This window comes from Sus scrofa, chromosome 11, assembly GCF_054392235.1.
Source record: "Sus scrofa isolate SSC_HxYL_T2T_F1_AM1 chromosome 11, Sscrofa_HxYL_maternal_Yorkshire_Landrace_v2.0, whole genome shotgun sequence".
Lineage (NCBI taxonomy): Eukaryota > Metazoa > Chordata > Mammalia > Artiodactyla > Suidae > Sus > Sus scrofa.
The window spans coordinates 85,837,594-85,857,949 of NC_139393.1; the positions used below are offsets into that span (position 1 = coordinate 85,837,594).

At 61.5% G+C, this 20,356-nt stretch overlaps 1 protein-coding gene across 4 annotated transcripts; it reads right to left on the bottom strand.

The window, feature by feature from the left end:
• Window positions 1-771: 771 nt before the first annotated feature.
• On the bottom strand, window positions 772-19,996 carry GRTP1 (growth hormone regulated TBC protein 1). Of its 4 annotated transcripts, none has more exons than XM_084982398.1 (8): window positions 19,714-19,996; window positions 19,070-19,221; window positions 14,412-14,570; window positions 11,354-11,478; window positions 9,006-9,102; window positions 4,485-4,657; window positions 4,228-4,413; window positions 772-1,030 (listed from the first exon to the last, which is right to left on the bottom strand). In XM_084982398.1, the coding sequence occupies exons 2-8, from the start codon at window positions 19,074-19,076 to the stop codon at window positions 941-943; spliced, it is 837 nt and encodes a 278-aa protein (XP_084838524.1). In that variant the 5' UTR covers window positions 19,077-19,221; window positions 19,714-19,996; the 3' UTR covers window positions 772-940. The 4 variants fall into 4 exon arrangements, with proteins under 4 accessions (XP_084838524.1, XP_020921633.2, XP_084838522.1 ...); XM_021065974.2 differs by lacking the exon at window positions 19,714-19,996 and adding an exon at window positions 19,412-19,575; XM_084982396.1 differs by lacking the exon at window positions 19,714-19,996 and adding an exon at window positions 19,412-19,575 and having other exon boundaries at window positions 772-3,563.
• Window positions 19,997-20,356: the final 360 nt, after the last annotated feature.

Below are 20,356 nucleotides of genomic sequence, written 5' to 3' on the forward strand. Positions count from 1 at the left end.
TTTTCAAGCCAGGTGCTGGGAGTGGGGCCTGCAGGGGACACAGTGGTGGGCGGGACCTCGTGACCTTATTCTGTGGGCTGCACGGGCCCCTCAGCAGAGGCTCGGCACGGCAGACGACGGCAGGAACCCTGCTGTGTGTCCTTTGTGCGGCTGCTACAGGCCAGAGACTGGCAGCGGCCAGGACACAGGGGTCAGGCCCTTGTAGGCGTGTGGGCTCTGCAGTATCGCCCAGCTTAAAAGGTTCAGACACCCACACAGAAGCCACCCGTCTGCCTCAGCACAGCTCTGGGCAGGCGGGGCACCCCAGGCCCTGGAGGTGCAGCTAGCTGCTCAGCCTCCAAGAAGGGGACCCTCTTGTCACGTGGGTTTCTCCAGGGAAAAGCCCACTCGTCCCCGTGGGTCCCTTCCTCCCCCCAACCCCCCCACCCCCGCGTGTCCTCTGCAGAGCACAGCCCCCCAGGTGGGGGAGGGACACAGGGGCAAGGGCGCAGGTCCGGGCGCCTCCCCCGGCAGGGGTGTGGGACAACATAGCTGATTAGAGCCCGTGGGCCCAGATCAGACGCAGTCCCCAACCCTCGCTCTCGGGTCTGGGTTACTTCGCAGTAACAGGTGACCTGAGTCCCAGCTTGCTTTTCCACAGACCCCTAGCGGCCAGCGCTCTGCAGCAGGACACGGCCTCAGGCCACTGCTGGGGGCAGTTTTCACCGGCAGACAAGCCCGTGACCACAGACGCGTAGGTGTTGACTTAATAACAAACCACACAGGCTCATGTTTTATAGGTTCTCCGTGTCACAGGTAAAAATATATTTCTAGAAACATGGCTGTACAGCCCACAATGAGGAGTTAAGAGTGTGCGCTTGAACCCACTCTTTGAAGACTCCGGGCTGCAGCGCAGCAGCAGCTCGGAGCCCTCAGCACTGGGGGAAGCCACGCAGACGGGTCACCCCTGCGCCAGCAGCTTAGCCCGGCAGCGCTCCCTCAGCCTGGTGATGTGGGCCATGGACAGGCTCCCCGGCTCCGAGAATATTTTCTGGAACAGAAATGGCACAAGTTTAGAACTGCCCGCAGTTTAAACTCAAAACATGAGTTCAGAACCTGGTTGGCGCTGGCCCAGCTGCCGGGCAGCGTCTCATCCACTAGTGGACGAAGAAAGGTCACCAGTCTCCCTTAGACTTTTTAAAACCGGAGACAGAAGGTGACAAAGCTCAGGGTCTGACCCAGGACGGGTGGAGTGGCGCCGCGGGTGCTGGGGGCACCTGCCAGTGACAGCACGCAGGCCCATGGGGCCCCTCGGCTCCAGGCGATGGCGCGGGGAACCTGGTCACAGAGCCCCAGGGCAGGCGCTACCTCCCAGGGCACTGGGCTCGGCCCCTCCGTGTGGGGCACTCGTGTGCCTGGGTCACACTTCCTCATCCTCTTTTGTATTTTAAAAATTTTGGACCAGTCCCATAAAGTAAATGTGTCAGATTCTGAAGTCGGGCTCTGAACCCTCAGAATTAAAATCGGGTAACATCTGGTCCAATTTGCACTGAGTGTTGTTTGTTGTCCTAGAAGCCGGTCTCCCATTTCCACCTCCTAAGTGTATATACCGCAGGGCAGCACTTCAGCTCACACGCTGGGCAGCAGATCTCCAGAACCTTCTCGTCGTCCCAAACTGAACTCTGGGCCCTGACACCCATCACCCTCCTCCTTTCTGGCTCTGACTCCAGCTCCTCCAGGGGCCTCACAGACGTGGAATCAGGTTTGACTCCTTTGTGCAAGCCACTGAGCGCGAGGTCCTCCAGCCCCATCCTCATAGTAGCAGGTGTCAGAGCTCCCTTTTTTCAATTTTTGTCTTTTTAGGGCCATACCCACAGCATATGGAGGTTCCTAGGTGAGGGGTCGAGTCAGAGCTACAGCTGCCGGCCTACACCACAGCCACAGCAATGGGGGATCCAAGTCACGTCTGCGACCTACACCACAGCTCGTGGCAACGCCGGATCCTTAGCCCACTGAGCGAGGCCAGGGATCGAACCCGCATCCTCATGGATATTAGATTTGTTTCCACTGTGCCACAACGGGAACTCCTGTTTGTGGTCTTTTTGACGATGGCCATTCAGACAGGGGTGAGGTGTCCTCTCGTGGTTTTCCCTGCATTTCCCTGCTGGTCAGCTGAGCATCTTCTCACATGCCTGCTGCCATCCACACGTGTTTGGAAGAGTCTCTCCAGGTCCTCTGCCCATTTTTCAATGGGCTCCTGTTGGTTTGTGGTCTGTCTGGGTGCTTACCCCCTACCAGGCGTGGTTTGCACACTCTCCTGTGAGTTGCCTCTTCACTCTGCTGCTGGTTTCCTTTGCTGCACAGGAGCTTTTAAGTTGGATGTGGTCTCAATTTCCTTTTTTGTGGCTGCCCCCACAGCATGCAGAAGTTCCCAGGCCAGACACTGAACCTGTGCCATAGCAGCGAGCCAAGCCTCTGCAGTGACAGCACCAGGTCCTTAACCTGCTGAGCCACCAGGGAGCTTCTGGTCTCGCTTTTCTATTTTTGCTTTTGCTGCCTGTACTCTGTTCTTTTATTATTTATTTATTTATTTTTGTCTTTTTAGGGCCGCACTTGTGGCATATGGAGGTTCACAGGCTAGGGGTTCAATCGGAGCTGAAGCCGTTGGCCTACACCACAGCCACAGCCATGCCAGAGCCGAGCCGCATCTGCGACCTACACACAGCTCAGGGCAAGGCTGGTTCCTTAGCGCACTGAGCGAGGCCAGGGATCAGACCCACACCCTCATGCATCCTGGTCGGACTGTTTCCACTGTGCCAAGACGGGAGCTTCCCGTGCTCCGTTCTCTCAGTGTCGACCCTGTAACTGCTGACCCCACAGTGGCTCTGAAGCCAGCCAGGGCCGGCTGTGAGCAGACGTTTAAGTAAAGGAAGAAACCAGATTTGGAAAGTGGACACCGGGAGAGATGCAGACTTGTGTCTAATATGAGAGAGGCTGCCTCCCGGGGGAGCAGGAGGTGCTGGGGGGGAGCCGGCGGCAGCCTGGGGACGCACTTCCGAGGCGGCCCAGCCCCCGCGGCCCATCGCGCTGCTCCAGCGGCAGCTCCATCACTGTCTCTATTCTCTGGGACACTGCGTGCGCTCACAGGGCTCGAGAGCCGTCTATGCGGGAGCTGCCGTTTTGCTGAAATACACACACAACCCTGCAGAGACCACCGAGAAGATGAGGCCAGGGCCACGTCCCGCCAGCCCCTAAACAGCGGCAGCACACGGCGGGGTTACTGCCGTGCAGAGTCGCCCCCGCCTCTGCGCCTTCCCCAACCGTGTGCCGCTCGCGGGCCTCACAGCAGTGGTGCTCCCTGAGCCCTGACTGCGGGCGGCGCCCCGCTCAGCGCCGACAGGCTCTCCACCTCGGAAGCACCTCGGTCCCACTGTCCAACTCCAGCTGCATGAAATGTCCAGAAGAGGCCAATCCACAGAGGCAGGCAGCCTGCTGGGGCCACGGTGTGGGGGCTGCAAGGCTCCCTTTGGGGTGACTCTGGCTGTGACGGGGCCACACGAGCTGAAGAGAAGCTACTCAAGACCCTGAAGTGTCGCGTTAAAGGGGGAACTTGGTGATTTTTAGAATTTCTTGAGACTTTTATCACAAAAGACCTCTCAACACTGGGCCCTAGGCAGGGCCTGTTCCCTCCCCCCATCTCCCTCCTGGAAACAGTCTCAGGATCCTGCCGGCAGCTGCACAGGTGAAGCAGGTGCCAGGCCCCACGTCAGGCAGGGGCTGCAGGTGCTGCCACTGGGGCTGGAGGAGGAGGAGGAGGCCCGGCGCTGAGACAACCCTCAGAGGCGCCAGCTCCACCTTCCTGCCGCACCTCCCCCACCTTGGATGCAGCACCCACTTCATTGTCTACACAGCCTGCAGCAGGCCCAGGACCCAGCAGGGAGGCCCTGGCCTCCGCGTGGGACAGACCACGTCCATGGCTGTGGAGCTGAGGTGCAACGGGGGCCCCGGGTAGACCCCTGGCTCAGGAAGGGCCCAGGACTGGGGGCGGCCACCTCCCAGGCCCCAGAGAAACCCAGCTGCAGACCAGGCAGGGCTGGCCTACGGGGCGGGCTCCCCGGCCACATGCGCCCCCTGACTCGGGCTGACGGGGGGAAGGGGGCGGCTGGTGGCCGGGGTGGGGGGGGGGCCCAGCTCCGGGAGAGGGTGGGCCTGGAAGGGCCAGAGCCCTGGCGGGGGGCGGACACCCACCTGCATGAAGGCGTGGCACTCGGTCACGAAGCCCCCCCTGGTGATCTCCTTGAACCGCTCACAGATGTCGGGGACGCTGGTGGCCTCCAGGATGAAGGCCTGGTGCTGCTTGATGAGGGTCAGGGCCACGCGGAAGATGATCTTGGAGCCTTCGCTGAACAGACAATCCCAGACGCGGAGCACCGTCTGCGGGGAACAGGGTCGGCGTCCGCGCGGCCGCCCCCACCCCGGCCCCGGTCCCGGCGGGGAACCCTCACCTCCACGGGCAGCACGTCCACGAACAGGCAGATGAACCAGCGCGACACGACCAGCGTCCACAGCACGCCATGCCCGTCCATCAGGGCCGCCACCGCCGGCAGCTTGGTCCTCACCAGCTCGCCGAGCACCTCCTGGTCCATCCGCAGGCCCAGCATCGAGGGGCTGTAATAGTCTGCCGGGCAGGGGGCGCTCAGAGCGGGAGGGAGGGGCCGGGGGCGAGGCCGCAGGGAGACCCTGGGCCAGGACCCCGGCCGCGGCGCAGGTACCCCTGGAGCGGCCCCAGACCGGCTGTCCTGTCCCTGGACAGCGAGGCCTGCGGGCGGGGACACTACCAAGTCCCCGCCATGGACGGACGAGAAGCAATCCCGGCCCCTCCCCGTGGTGTGTGTCCTCTCCCATTGCAGAGGAGAGGACCAGGGACACGTGACGGTCACGGGCCCGCCGGCCGCCGCTGAGGGGCCTGCTCAGGCCTCCCGGGGCTTGGATGCGGCTTTTCCCTGAGAAACCCCCACACGTGCCCGCAGTGGCGATGGGCTTGGACCCCCTTCACTGGTCACCCCACTGGGCCAGCAGCACACACGCGTGTGCCCACGTGTGCAGGGTGCCACCTGCCTGCGGCCCCTCCCCAGCCTCCTGGGTCTCCAACTTTCCCCAGGCATTCTGGAAGGAGCCACCGTGCCCCCACGCCCAACAGCCAGGCAGAGGCAAGTCTGGAATTTCCTGTTCACCCAAAGGAAGGCTGCCGCTCGGTTTGGTAAAATCAAACAGGAACACTTGGCACACATTCTGTGCCCGACAGGCACCAGGTCCTGCTGCCACACGTGGCCTGGCAAAGGGACAGATGTCCCTGGTGAGCATTCTGGGAAAAGCAGGACCGCCGTGAGCACTGACGTGATGCCAAGGTCACGTCGCTGGTTTTCGGGGCACACACACCACACACTCACTGCTCCACGGAAGGCCCTGGAACTCGGTTTAACAGAGGCCCATTCGGTGCTAAGTACCCGGGATGGAACGGCGTTCCCTCACGGCCCCTGGCCGCCCGTCCCTGGTAACTGAGTGGCGCCCTGGCCCTCGGGGAGAAAGGAGCACAGGGCTGTGTCCCACAGGATCCTGAGCCCCACGGGTGCCCCCCGGGGCAGGTTAAGCGGGAGAGACGAGTGGACTTGCGAGCTGTGTGGACGGTCTGGCCTCGGTCTCCGTTCCGGGGCTTAAAATAGTCAAGGTCACAGCCCAAGCCTGCGCGGCTGGAGCCAGACCCTCCCGCCTGCAGCGTGGCCTCCTCGCGTCTGTGCCTGGCCTCACCTCCCTGGGGCCCAAGTCAGGCCTCTCCCAGTGTCGGTGTCATCACACTTTGCCAACAGCACAAGGAGGGTGAGCCCTGCACCCCCTCTGCCAGCCGAGGGGATGCCCTCAGGCCACACCTTCTAGTTTCAGGGCGTCCACCCCTGTTTCAAAAGGGTGAACAGGCCAGACCAGCTCACCAGGACGTGCACACATGAGCGCACTAAGCCTGACCCACTAGTGTGATAACCTCGGCTCCTGGGCGGGCGCTGGGGGGAGAGGCCCAGACCCAGACGTGGGCGAAGCCATCTAGGCCGCGTCCCTCTGATCGGAGCCGGGCCACCAGGCTCACCCTTGCGGAAGAACTGGCCTCCGTAGTTTGGGATCTTAAGAGAACAAAGGCAGGTAGGACGAAGCAGCCACGGCCAGGCCAGGGAGACACGGAACCGTTGCGAGGGGGTGAGTCAGCTGCAAAGACGGCAGCTTCCATCTCCAGGGTAACAACTAGCCTGAAGCGCATGGCTCAGCTGGTTCAGGAATCAACCAACCCGCTTGCGCTCCGCCACTTGCCACTCGCCTGGAACCAGAGGGACGATGACGTGGGCCTTTTCTGATCTCCTAACTTCAGGACTCTGACCTTGGCAGCGATTCTGTGCTGAGGCCCCTTGAGGGCACCCTCAACTTACAGCACCCCACACCTGCTACTGGGGACACCACCCTGGGAGGGTCCCCGCGCCACCTGCTGCAGGGATCATAAAACCCTCCCGCTCGGTGGCGCCACGTACACCACAAGGGGAACCCAGTTTTCGGGAACAGCATGTCTGGACATTGTTGGCCAGAGACCTGCCGACTTGGGACAGCAGAGGCCTGTGAGGTACAGGTGAAATCCTGCAGGTAACCCTGTGACGATGGAGCAGTGACACTGACTCCACTCCCCAGGGAAGTGGTGCCTGAGGGCTTGGTCCACAGCCAGAGGCCAGTGCAGCATCCACAAGACCTGTGATTGTCACTTTGTTCACACCGTCCTTCTCTCTGCCTTCGGCTCCCCCTTGATTCAACTGCTCTGAAATTGGGGCAGCTGGTCCCAGGGCAGCGTCCGGCGGCCTCTGACATCCTGCTTCAGGGCCAAGACCCGGGCGCCCTGCTCACCAGACAAGGCGGGTGGCTGCTCAGTTTCCTGTTCTGCAAACTGCCTATTAGGCGTATTCTCTTTTTCTGTCTTTTGTCTTTGGGGGGGCCGCACCTGCAGCATATGTATGAAGGTTCCCAGGCTAGGAGTCCAATCTGAGCTGTAGCTGCCGGCCTACACTGCAGCCACAGCAACGCCAGATCCAAGTCGCATCTGCAACCTACACCACAGCTCACGGCAAACGCCAGATCCTTAACCCACTGAGCAAGGCCAGGGATCGAACCCGTAACCTCATGGACATTATGTCAGGTTCTTAACCTGCGGAGCCACAGTGGGAACTCCTGAACTTCTGAAAATAGAATATGTCTGTCCGTTTTTGGTACAACTAACAGAGAAACAGCTAAGTATGACGGAGGTGCTGAAGTGACCGGGTTTGTGCCACCAGAGCTCAGAGGACACAGCACATGGCCCTGCCACTCCGGCAGCCAGAGACACCACACACACCCCACCCAGTCCTGACTGCTTATCTATTTTCTTTTGTTTTTGAATCAAGACCTGTTTCTGTTGTATGTCAGTTTGACTGAACCTTATAATGATCAGAAATGACATTTTTATGGACTTAAGAACAAGTCTACGTAGTGTCGCGGGGAGCAAGCGGGAGCCCCGCTTTTCTGTCTCTCCAGGACGGCACTTACTGCCCCGACACCGCACACGGCCACCTGTTCATCCCGGCTGTGCTGTCACCACCAGGCTTTTAGGCTTTGTTCCCTGATGTGCCCCTGCCCGGAATCGATGGCAGCTGGGGACGTCCGTCGTAACACGGCCTCTGGCGTAACTGAAGCAAACGCCTCCCGGCTGCCTCTGTCTCCTCTGACAGCAGGTCAGACTCTGGGGCAGCCCGGGCAGCTGGGTCCTCCCCACCGCTGCCCCCCAAGCACAAGGAGAGCACCCTTCTTTCCGGTGCCACGCAGGCTCACTCTTCCTGGGGGCGCGGCGCAGGCTCGGAGCCTCCCGCGTGCTCAGCCGGGACACGGATCAGCGGTTGGGGTAGGCCTGGAACAGCTGCTCCAGGTGAGCTTGGGACCCACGCATGCCCCGGGCTCCCCCGCTGGGTGGGCACACGGAGCCCTGGGCTGAGCCCCCCATCCCCAGGAGGCTGGGGGGGGGCAGGAGCAAGGAAATGGGGGGGGCAGAGAAGGCCCGAGTGCCCGGGGCTCGTCCTGGGGCTGTCAGAACCCCATCCAGTCACGACCTCACCCCCCGGCCTGATGTCACATCTGCTGAGTCCTCCACCACCCAAGATGGACCGGCCACGTGTCCCCAGTGGGTCCTACTGTCTACACTGCATCACAGAGACCAGCGGCTGTCTATTAATTAACTTGTAATTAAAACAATATTCATTAATACACAGAAAGTTAGAAACAATGAGATTTTCACCCTGAGAAAAGCTGTGTCGCAGCGGACAGGAGCCGCGCGGTCAGCCACGCAGGCTCAGAGACACGGCGCCCGCCCGCCAGGGCCAGGAGAGGCCACTGCTCCGACTGGAGCCCAGCCTCTTATGTATGCATTTATTTTTTTTTTTTGCCTTTTTGTCTTTTTAGGGCCGCACCTTTGGCATATGGAGGTTCCCAGACTAGGCGTCAAATCGGAGCCACAGCTGCCGGCCTCCACCACAACCACAGCCACGCGGTATCCGAGCCGCGTCTGTGACCTACACCCCAGCTCCCGGCAACGCTGGATCCTTAACCCACTGAGCAAGGCCAGGGATCGAATCCGAATCCTAATGGATACTAGTCGGGTTTGTGATCACTGAGCCATGACAGGGACTCCAAGCCCGGCCTCTTGAATGCTCGTTTCTTTCCCTTTTTGGCTGTGCCCGTGGCACATGGAAACTCCAGGGCCAGGCGCGAACTCGCACCAGAGCAGTGACTCACACCGCAGTGGTGTCAATGCTGGAGCCTTAACCCACCGAGTCACCCGGGAGCTCCTTAGTTCTTGTCTTTTCAGTTCAAATGCAAGATGTTCAACCTCAACCCTCAGACAGTTTGTTGTGTTTGGTCACGTCTCAGCTGGAAGCAACAGTTAGGGGCTCGCCGCAGGGTCAGCGTACCCGGAAGGATCCTGCCGACGAGGGCGTCCAGCAGCCAGAAGGCCTCCTCTTCGTTCTTCGTGATCAGAATCAGATACCCCGCTATGAAGTTCATGCCCTGGAGTCAGACAAACGGGAATAAGGCCCCCACGCATGTAACCCCCCCAGGGTCCGCGCTGAGTGTCAGCCCCCCTGGATCCACGGTGAGTGTCACCCCCCCAGGGTCCGCGCTGAGTGTCAGCCCCCCCAGAGCCCACGGTGAGTGTCACCCCCCCAGGGTCCGCGCTGAGTGTCAGCCCCCCCAGGACCCATGGTAACCACCCCCCCCAGAGCCCACAGTGAGTGTCACCCCCCCCAGGGTCCGCGCTGAGTGTCAGCCCCCCCGGATCCACGGTAATCGCCCCCCCAGGGCCCACGGTGAGTGTCACCCCCCCCAGGGTCCACGCTGAGTGTCAGCCCCCCCAGGACCCATGGTAACCACCCCCCAGAGCCCACGGTGAGTGTCACCCCCCCCAGGGTCCACGCTGAGTGTAACCTGCCCCCAGAGTCCTGCTCGCCTGACTCCACTTTCCCGGCTCTTCCCCAAAACCTGCCTGACCCCAGAACGGCCGTTTATAGGAGCTTCAAAAACCAAGGCTCTGCCATCCAGTGACACCTGCAGTCGAGCCCAGCGCCTCCCGCCTTAGGACAAACTGAGGCCTCTTGCTTCAACTACCAGCAACCGTGTGACGAAATCACAACCAGCTTCCCCCAAACTAACCTAATATGCTAACGGCCAGAGTCTCTCTGTCAGAGGAAACCACGCCAACGGCCACACCCCCGAGAACTGTCAGGAGGGTCAGAGGCAGAGGGACCCTGAGGACGCCTGTGATGAAGCCCGTCTGGGGAACTCGCAGCACACCCGCCAAAGGGCAGATGCTGCCACAACACATGGCGAAGGTGACCCCCGGCTGGGAGAACAAGGGGACTCGGGAAGCGGGGCCGGCGCCCTCCGGGTGACCAGATGTCAGACCAGTTTTACACGCCCTTCTCTGTTGCTTGTCTACACCTTCTGAGACAAACACAGGTTTCTCCAGGAACAAGGGGGAAATCCAGCTATGGACAAGACAGACTTGGGCCCAGAGACATCAGCACAGAGAAAGGCCACGTGAAGCTGAGGCTCCGCCCCCAGGACTGAGACCAGACTCCGGGCTGGCTCAGCGTCACGGCAGCCACGGGACGCTCATGTGTGCGCGTGTACACGTGTGTGTTTCCCAAAAGCCAGGAGAGCTTCGGCATCAGGCTAATATTTAAAAGTGAGTGGGTTTTTTCTCTTTTCCGGCCGCACCCACAGCGTGTGGAAGTTCCCTGGCCAGGGGGTCAAATCTGAGCCTCCGCTTCCAGATCCTTAACCCACTATTATGGGCTGGGGATTGAACCCCCACCTCCACAGTGACCCCAGAGGCTGCAGTCGGATTCTTAACCCACTGCACCACGGCAGGAACTTTTTAAAAAACCCACCAGGACGGTAAGCAGGAGGGCCCGAGGACAGCTTCTTGGTCGGCCTGGCCCCCAACCCCCGGAGGTCAGCTCCTGTCCCAGGGCAGTAGGTCAAGGAAGTCGCAGCAGCTGACAAGGACGGATTCTGTCCAAGGACAGTCCAGCCCAGAGGCCTCTTTTGGGAGGAGTAGCCGGAAGACACAACCCGGGAGCCACTCCGGCCGTCAGAGGGCGTCCTCGAGCACCCTCCACCCCTGGGGACGCCAGCCTCCAAGGCGGCCCCGAGCAGGTGTCCATCCACACGGTATGGGGTGCATGTGTCACATGGGCTCTGGCCCCCAGCCTCTTGGGACACTTTTGGCTGAGCCTCAGCGCAAGGGCCTCGCACGCGGGGGGAGCACGCCCTCCTCACCCGGTGCCCCCGCCCCCCGCCGAGGGCACGGCTCCTCCTGCTTTCTGGGTGGTGACCTAGCGTCCCCACGATGCTCCAGATGGAGGGTCTCCAGGGAGGAGCGAGGCTGGGGTCCTGCCCCCGAGCAGCAGCTCCACCCAGCAGGTCCAGAGCAAAGGGCTGTCCCTCCCACTGCTCCAGAAACAGGGCCCGAGGGCACCCCCGCCGCCCAGGCATACGTGGACACACACACACACACACACACACACACACACACACACACACACACCATTTGCTCCGAGGCCACCGGGGCTGGTCGCGGGAGTCCAGTAAACACAGCCCGCATCCCCTCAAGCTGTTTCCCCGACCCCAGGCTCGGGGCTGGCAGCCGAGGAACCCCTCAAGCACCCGTGCTCCGCTCTGCTCGCTGGGCGGCAGCTGAGTGGCAGCCTGGGCCGGTCGGACCCGGGAGCCTTGACAGGGCAGGTGTCCTGCTCACCTGGCAGTACCCCACGCCGCGGTTGTGGTGCCCGTAGGCCAGCAGCACGTTGTACAGGGTTCTCTGCAGGCAGGGCTCGGCGCCCTTCCGGAACCTCACGTTGTCGGGGAAGGTCCTGGTCACGTCTGCGGGGAGATGGACGCACAGACTCACTCACCCGGGGTGGGCACGGGGACCGCCCTGGCCCCCAGGGGAGGCGCCCGGCTCTGTCCGGGGTTCCGGGAATGGCCTTGGCCTGGCTGGTCACCCCAGGAGGGCCTGGCCACCCTTCCTGGAGGGCAGAGGTGCCCCCGCCCCCCTTCTCTGGCATCAGCCACCAGGATGGCCTGTCTTCCCCGCAGTCCCCACAGCCCCCTGGGGAGGGCGAGGGGACAGGTGACCAGCTTACACAGAATTTTGGAAACGGTTCCCAATCCTGAAGACTGAGGCCACGAGGAGGTGGGAGACTCCCTGGGAGAGGGTCACAGCTGAGACGGCGACAAGCGCTAGGCACGGCAGGCGCGGGCTCTGTCTGCAGGAGGGGCCGGGCCCCTGCCCGCGACCCCAACATAAAGAGCCCTCAGCCGCAGCCAAGGAGGGTCCCAATCACCCCTCCTCTGACTCCACGGCCCCCGCCGGGGCCAGACCAGCCGAGCTGCTGCCGTGTGGGTGCACCTCCGGCACACAGACAGACACAGGGCTCGGGGGCCGCAGGGACCCTGCTCCAGAGGGGCCCAGGCCCAACCTCCGCCCTGAAGAGCGAGGCCTCCGCAAAGCAGCTCCCTTACTGCTCAGGGCATGTGTTTGTCATTGTATGTTTTTGTAACCCAAAAGATTGTTTTTCAGGAATTCTGAACACTCCCCAAATAAGAATCGGTCAGGAGGAAGTGGTGTTTCTCACCACTTCGGACCAGAGACCAATGGCGCTCATTCTGGGGTCGGTCTTACTGGGACGCTTCTCTGGGCTCTGCCTCTTTCTACCTCCCGACTTCCACTGAGGCAGACGCGGAGGGACCTGCCGTCAATGCTCACGTGGCACAAGGCACCCACACTGCTGTCCCTATAAAATGACCTCCAGACGCCTCCAGAGAGACACTGAATGACCGTGTGACCCAGCGATGCCCTTTCACCGCCAGCGCCCCCAAACCTGAACTGGGTCCTGAAGAAACACCTGCCCGCCTGTGTTCATAGAGCAGAATTCAGAGCAGACGGAAAGCGGAAGCTACCCCAGGGTCACAGACAGATGACGGACGCACAGACAACCGGGGTCTACACCCGCAACGAATATTGTCCAGCCTTCGGAAGGAAGAGAATTCTGACACCCACCACACATAGGTGGGGACTTTGTCCTCAGGGAAATAAGCCGGTCACAGAAGACAAATACCGTGTGATTCCACACGAATGAAGCCAGATTCTTAGGGACTGAGAGTCTTGGGGAGGGGGGGTGGCTGGGGGAGGCGGTCAGTGGGGACAGAGCTTCGGTTTAGAAAGGTAAAATGGCACATTTTATCATAATTTTAAAAAGGTATCCCAAAACTCTGGCACTAAGTAGACCCTTTACAATTCATTTTTCAAGCAAACAGCCCCATCCAACCTTCTTTACCGGCATCGGCTGTCCCCCAGCCCTAAGGTCCCCTCAGGCCGGAATCGGCATCTCCGGCCCTGCGGAGGGACGCCCCGTGGGCTGCGGTCACAGCCGCATCTGCTCTCAGACCTTTGGCCGGGGCTGTTGCGTGATCCAGATGCAGCAGGCAGGCTCCCCACCCCACCCCAGCTCCAGCCCTGGGTGTCCGAGAGCCCCACTCTCTGTGCTGGGGACACATCACCTTCCGTCACAAGACAACCTCTCAGAAATGTCAAGTCATCAAATTTTTTAAGTTGTTTGTTTAAATTCGTAGTTCTCTCGTGGTGCAAGGGAAAGGGATCCTACTGGGAACCATGAGGTTGCAGGTTCGATCCCTGGCCTCGCTCAGTGGGTTGGGGATCCGGCGTTGCCGTGAGCTGTGGCATAGGTCGCAGACATGGCTTGGATCTGGTGTTGCTGTGGCTCTGGCGTAGGCTGGTGGCTACAGCTCCAATTAGACCCCTAGCCTGGGAACCTCCACATGCCACAGGTGCGGCCCTGGAGGGACAAAGGACAGAAAAGAAGGAAAAAAAAAAATTCATAGTTCTTGAAAGACATTAAAATAGAAAGGCATAAGTATTTCCTAACAATCTAATTACCCAATACAGATTAAACATTTTTTTTCTTGGAGTACTTTGAGCTTTTAAGAGCCTGCGACCCTACGCCTATGTGACTGGTGAGGAAATTGGAGGAAAAAGAAGTCAGAAACGCAGGATGCGAGCCTCCCCATGAGGTCGGGGGAGACGGGCCCTGGGCTGAGAGCAGCCTGTCGGGCTGAGCACGTAGGTCGCGGCTTCTCTCTGGCACCTCAAGGAGAAAGTTCACAGCAGGAGCTGAGCTCTGCGGGAGTGAAACGATAAGGTGACCCTCCGTCACTCCTGGGGTCAAGGAGCCCTCCCTGACTCCACACGCACAGCAAGACCTAGGGGTCAGAGAGGGAGGGGGCGCCAGGTCGTAACACGCCCTGATACCTCCTGGTAACCTTTGCTCTGTAATCCATCTTTTTTCTCTTTTTAGGGTCACATCTGAGGCATATGGAGGTTCCCAGGCTAGGGGTCGAATAGGAGCCACAGCCACTGGCCTACACCACAGCCGCAGCAACGCTGGATCCTTAACCCATTGAGCGAGGCCAGGGATCGAACCCTCAACCTCATGGTTCCTAGTCGGATTCGATGCCGCTGCGCCACGACGGGAACTCCCTGAAATCATTTTCTTACCACCCAGCTAGACGCTCAAATATTTGCTGAACCAACTCAAGACACTGCTCTCCCCTCAGAATGCCTACGTTCTGATTCTCCTTTGAGAAAATCAAGATCAGTTGGCGCATCTTTAACAAGGGAAGTTCCCTCATGGCACCTCGACTTTGAAGGCAGGGTGCAAACAGGCTCCCTTCTGGGGTGCGGCCCACCCGCTCCAGGGCCTCTGTCCACCTGAGGGATGGTCGCCGCGCATCACCTGTCCTGATGGCCTCCTCCAGGCTGTCATTCCTCTCTCCCTGGAGGAGACGGTGGTAGTAGCCGGGGTTCCGGTCCATCTGGGCCTGGGCTCCGCTCACCCCCATCCAGACGCGGGCGCGGTGCTCCAGCGGGACACCCTTCCGGATGTAGCGCTTCACTGAAACGAGGGAGGGGCAGCTTCAGACAGACGGGCATGTCCTGAGGTCAGAGCCACAGGGACGGCCCTGGGCACACGGCATCTACAGCCAATGCGTTCAGCTCCGCTAAAACCAGGAAATGAGACGTAAAAAAGATGCAAAACTTCCTGGGCCCCCCCCAAACTGCTGTTCACACTCATACAGAATTCTGCTCTCCCCCCACACCCAGGACAGAGCGGGGCCCCTGCACCCGACCTCCTGCCTCCGGCTCAACACAGATGGGCTGCGAGGGTCACCTCCAGCCCCCTCCCTGCCCGCCCTGCAGCCTGTGCCGGATGCCGCGGCCGTGCGCATGGGTCCGCCGCAGCCAAGGCCGCAGCTGGACTCAGAAAAAGACGGGAACGACAGGCCTGGTCACAGTCCAGGAAAACACTGGCTCCAACCTTACCGACTCCAGCCCCAAGGGAGCCTCAGCGGCCGGTCATCCTACGCAAGCCCCTCAGAGGGAACCCCGAGCGGCCGCTGCTGGGAGGGACGCGGGGGCAGGAAACCCACAGCCAGAGGAAGGAAAGGACAGACGTTCCCTCCATCCGGCAAAGGCAAAGAAAATGCAAGAAACCCTCCTCGGCAGCTTAGCAACACCTGGGGATCGGGGCTCGGCCGGAACATCCCGGGCAGCAAGACCCGCTCTGCTCCTCCCACTCTGTGCACTTTTACCGCAAAGGCGGACCGTTCGGCCCTTCCTCCTCCAGTTTAGGGTGACTTAAGACGACCTCAGGGGCCGCGTGACCCGGGAAAGATGCCCCGAGCGAACCCATCCTCCCCTGCTGCGCGCAGGGGCAGGGGCTGTTCCACCTGAGACGCAGCCAGAGGAAAGGGCTGCGAAAGTCAGCGGTTCCCACCGCGGCGCACTGGGTTAAGAATCCGCCTGCAGCGGCTCGGGCTGCTGAGGAAGCTTGGGTTCGATCCTGGGCCCTGGAAAGTGAGTTAAAGGATCTGGCATTGCTGCAGCCGAGGCTCGGATTTGATCCCTGGCCTGGGAACTTGCAAAAAAAGAAAAAAAAAAAAAATCAGTGGTTGCTCCAGGTACAAACAGAAACAGCTGAAAGAAAAACAGGGAGCGCAGTATCACCACAGCACCCACAGAATAAGGACAAACGTGGGTAAAAACCGAACAGAACGTCTCAGTGAAGGCGACAGGGCAGGCCCCGGACCCCCTCCTGCCACCCTGCCCCGTGCGGCCAGGGCCTCCGCCGCTCGCCCTGGCTCGGCCCCCAGGCGGTCAGATAAACAGGATCGATCTGGAGCGACCCTGGACCCTGCTTCTCACGGGGTTACGTGACTGTGCATCTGAATTCACAGAACCAGGTGACAAGAAGCGTGAACGCCACTGCACTGCAGGTTTTAAAGAATTCATATAAAGTATAAAAAGGAAAGGGCACAACAGTTAAGCCCCTGGACTCAGACGGGGCTCTGCGGCGGCGGCTCGCGGCCCAGGCCCCGAGGCCCCGTCTGCTCACTGGTGAGACGGGCAGAGCACGGGCCGGGCCCCGAGACGCAGGAGGGCGGGGACTCCAGACGTCCAGCACAGCTGCAACAACACCCCAAAGTTTCCGAGAGTAAGGGCTCCTCATGTGGATCCGCTAAGTGCTTTGGGAGGGCAGGGCCTGCCTGTCCCCAGAGCCCGACAGGGTCCCCAGGGCAGGGCCGACCTCCGCTGTCCTGAGCGAGTGCGAAGCGGCCGGGAAAGGCTGCCGGGGACCTTCACATTCGTCCCAACAAAGCTGAGCAGCATCCCGTTTTTTTTAACACTTGTCTTGGAAAATACACTTCTGCAGCTTCACTCCAAGGCGGTGCTAAAGGCTAGCCCGGGAGGACGCCGACAGGGACTCCTCGCCCCTCCACACCGAGAAGGGAGCAGAAGGGGCCGCTGGACTCGGCCTCCGGGCCCGGCACGTCCACAGAGGAGGGAGGAGGAGAGCCTCGTTGGCGTGCACAGCAGCGTCCCGACCACCGGCGGGGGCTCTGAACTCCTGATCTGTAGGTGACGGACCCCTGGACACAGGAAGATAGTGGCACGGACGGAAGTCCTCGCAAAAAGAGGCGGAACGCAGTAGGGCCACAGGGCAAGACCGGCCGAGGAACAGGACCCCGGGTCGCACAGGTGCACCGGCTGGGGTCAAGGCCAGGCTTCCAGACTAGGCCTGTCGCACCTACCCACACAGGGGTCCTCCACCCCAACCGTGCCCTCTTCCCTGGGGTGTCACGCACCCAGTGACACTTACAACCACACACCCGACCACGCTACAGTCAGCCTCCAAAGTCCGGCAGGGAAAAGTTGGACTCCCATTTCCAGGATAGCACGTCCACTCCTGTTACTGCCTCTCTCAGGCGCCATGGGTGCCACAGGCTCTCTGGCCGTCACACCCGGAAACCACGCTAAGCTCCCGCTCGACAGCCTGGACCACGGAACTGGGGAGGCCCACACCCTCTGGCCAGATGAATCCGTGTCCCCATTTCCTGGAAGAACGTCAGGCCACCACGCTCTCCCGTTCACCTCGACACTGAATCCCATCTCCAGGCCAAGGGCTCACTAGGAATCAAATGTATTTGTTCCTAAACCTGTCATGCCAACCATACTCGTTGCCATAACTACACAGCCGAACAAATGTTACATAAGCAAAAAAATGAAAGCACAAAAGCAGTGATGACGACGTCCATAAAACCCAGTTAAATTTTCAGAAAGAGCAGACAGAGACAGGCGCTCCAGAAAAGCAACAGCAAAACCTCTCCAAAGGAGCCCGACAAGAGGGAAGATGGGGGACCCGCCCCGCGTTGCCGCGGCTGCGGGGCGGGTCCAGTCCCGGGCCTGGGAACCTCCGCACGCAAAAAACAATGAAGATTGGGAAGGGTTCCGGATCCGGACTGCTGTTATTCTCGGCCCACCTGGGGGGACCCCGACGCTGGACAGCAGACACAAGGCCTGAGGTAAACTGGTGGGCCCACCAACGACAGGACAGACTCACGACAAAACCAAAGGGGAAGGAGCAGGCCCCGTGTTTTCCGCAAAAACAAAAGTGCGCGGGCCCGTGACTCCCTGCATGCACGCCCTGACCTCTGGGTCCACGTGGACACGGGGCTTCTCCTGCATTAACGCAACTGCACCCAAGGGCACCCCGTTCTTGGGAGGGGACATGGGACAGGCACTGGGGGTCGGCTCATGGGACCGGGGCCTGCGCAGGAGGGAAACGCAACGACATGCCACGTCTTTGCGCAACTAAGATGTTTCATCATGTGCAAAAATTGTGTTTGTTTTTACACACCAGTAGGAAACGTTTAAAATCAGATCACACAGGGCAATACGAAGGCAGAGGCGCCGCAGGGAACAGGTTAACATGAAGGAGCAGCGCTGGGGACGCCACCTTCACCAGGACCTCGGCTTTGGGCTCTGGACGCCAGGACGTCCCACCTCTGAGGTCCCCGCAGGCTGACTTAGGAAGCGTTCCCTTACGGGTGTTTTACTAAGCTCTCCTGGCAGTCACAGCCCTGGCAGAGGGAGAGGCCGGGGCGAACCTGCCCACACCAGTCCCTCCGGTATTTCCCAGACACGGCCTGCGGCTGAGGCCGGCCCTCTGGGATCTATCCACCAACCTCTTTAAAAGCAAAAACTGACCTGTCGCCCCCTTGCTTAAAAACTGACTGCTCTCTGCCTGGTCGCGGGCCGGCCGTCTGCCCACCTGTGCCCTGGGCAGGGCCTCAGCTCCGCCGCCAGACCTCCTCCCAACACTCTCCTGCTCCCTCACACAGCTCAGTCCCTCGTGGGTCGTCATGTGCGGAAGCCCCCTCCGCCCTCTGCCCCTCTGCTTGAGCCCCCTGACCTCCTGGGCACACGTCTGCCCTCACCACCTGCCGGGCAGGTGCCCCTAGTCTGGCCTCTGTCTAGGCAGCATGGGCAACAGTGCGGGCAACCCCTTCGTGCGTTCATTCATTCAACAAACACTGCAGCGATCGCTCCCAATCCCGCAGGCAGGCAGGAACCAAGGATAAAATAAGTAAGCGAAAGGCTGCATAGACAGGAGCAGGAGACAGGCAAGAAGGCAGAAGTGCGGGCCTGTGAGGTGTGACGAGAGGGCCCGAGGGCTTCAGGAGGCATGAGGCCGGGAGCCGGCACCGTGGGCGGAGGAAGAGGTGCGGGTCCACTAAGGACCCGCCTCTCACTCGGAGCAGGGCAGGGGCGCTCAGTCCAGAGGTGTGCGAGTGCAGAGCCGCGGCCACGCTCATCCTGAGGAGCGGGAAATCAGGTTTCTTCTGGAAAGAAGGCCATGGTCGCCATCCATCTCGAAGGGAAGATAGGAAGCCCTCGCTTCCTGCACAGGCGCATCGGCCTCAGCTGTGAGCCCGCAACTCCTGCGTCAAAGGGCTTCCCGGCCGCCTCCCCCAGGAACCCCGACCCCCGGGGGCACCCTCGGCTGTGACTTGAGCTCCGGGGAGTGGGGGGGCGCCCAGGCTCCGAACTCACCCGTCATACTCTTCTGGACACCACCGCCTCCCTTGAGAAGTTTGGACCATTTTATGGCTCTTCTGGTGAGTATCACCAGGTAGGCGGAGAAAAACTCTTCATAAGCTGCATAATCAAAGTCTTCAGGCCTTTCAAACCCGTACGGATCAACCCTACGGCACAAGGAGGCCCGGAGTAAAGCTCCGCGCGCACTTGGGACGGGGACCTGCCGTGCGGAGCTGCGGGGCCCGCGTCGGGGGCGCAGGAGGGGGCGACGGGCCGAGCGCGGGCGCGCACGCAGCCCAGGGGCGCGCAGGCGCGGGCACCACCGCACCGGATCCGCACCCGCGCCCGCGCGCCTACCTGGGGACGCGGTCCCGCGCCGCCTGCGCGCGCCCCGCGGTCTCCATGCGGGGAGGGCGGCAGGGGCGCCGGGGCGCGGGCCCGCGGTGCCAAGTCCACCTCCCGGGACTCCCGGGACTCCCGGCGGCTCGCGTCCTTCCGCCGGGCCGCGGGCGCCGGGAGGCGGGACTGGGGCGAGGGGAGGGGAGGGGAATGGGGAGGGAGGGGTGGGAATGGGAGAGGAGGGGAGGGCGGGGCGGGGCGGGGCGGGGCTGGCGAGGGAGCGGAGGGGCGGGGGGGGAGGGGGAGAGCGGAGGCTGCACCTGCTCCTGCCGCCCCTGCGCAGGGCGGCGACCGGGACTGTTGGAGCCGGGAGCCTGGGAGGGGCCGCAGCCCTGCAGGCCGCCCGGTCCGCAGGCAGGAGGGAGGAGGCCGGTGGGATGGGGGATGGGGGGCCCGGGGGCGGGAATGGAGCTCAGCCTGGCAAAGCTGGCTGAGCAGGTGCGGCGGGGACCACCCCTGCGCCCCACCCAAGGGCCTCCCGGGGCCTCCGGGCCTGGAGCAAAGGTTGGCGATGAATTTGCTGTGGATTCTTGCGACAGCCTTTTGAACCTCAGAACCGCGCAGGTCCAAAGGCCAGAGTTCTGACCCGTGACCGCTGTTTTAATATTCATTGGGCAGAAAAAGATTTTTTCCCTTGCTCTCTCTCCTTCAGCCTTCTCTTCATTCCTAATCCCCGCAGCCCCTCCCCGGGGACATCTGACTCTGGCGGGAGGGGTCCGGTCCCCCCACCCCCCCACCCCGTGCCTTCTTCCAGCCTCCAACCAGGGGCCAGGCCTTGGAGCCGGGGCTGCCAAAGTGCTGCTGGATGTGGCGGCCCCAGCCCGCAGGTAGACCGTGGCGCGCCCTGCAGGGCTGCCAGCTGGAGTGACTTGGGGTTAACACCCCAGACGTCTGCTGCTCCCC

Bases quoted from the DNA above. Each gene is read 5' to 3' on its own strand.
- GRTP1 (XM_021065974.2), bottom strand. From the start codon at position 19,458: ATGGAGACCGCGGGGCGCGCGCAGGCGGCGCGGGACCGCGTCCCCAG. The intron at 9,103-11,353 runs GTGAGCAGGACA...GTCTGACTCCAG, and splicing joins GCGGCGTGGGGTACTGCCAG to GGCATGAACTTCATAGCGGG. The intron at 4,658-9,005 runs GTACGCTGACCC...CCTGCCCGGCAG, and splicing joins CGTCGGCAGGATCCTTCCGG to ACTATTACAGCCCCTCGATG.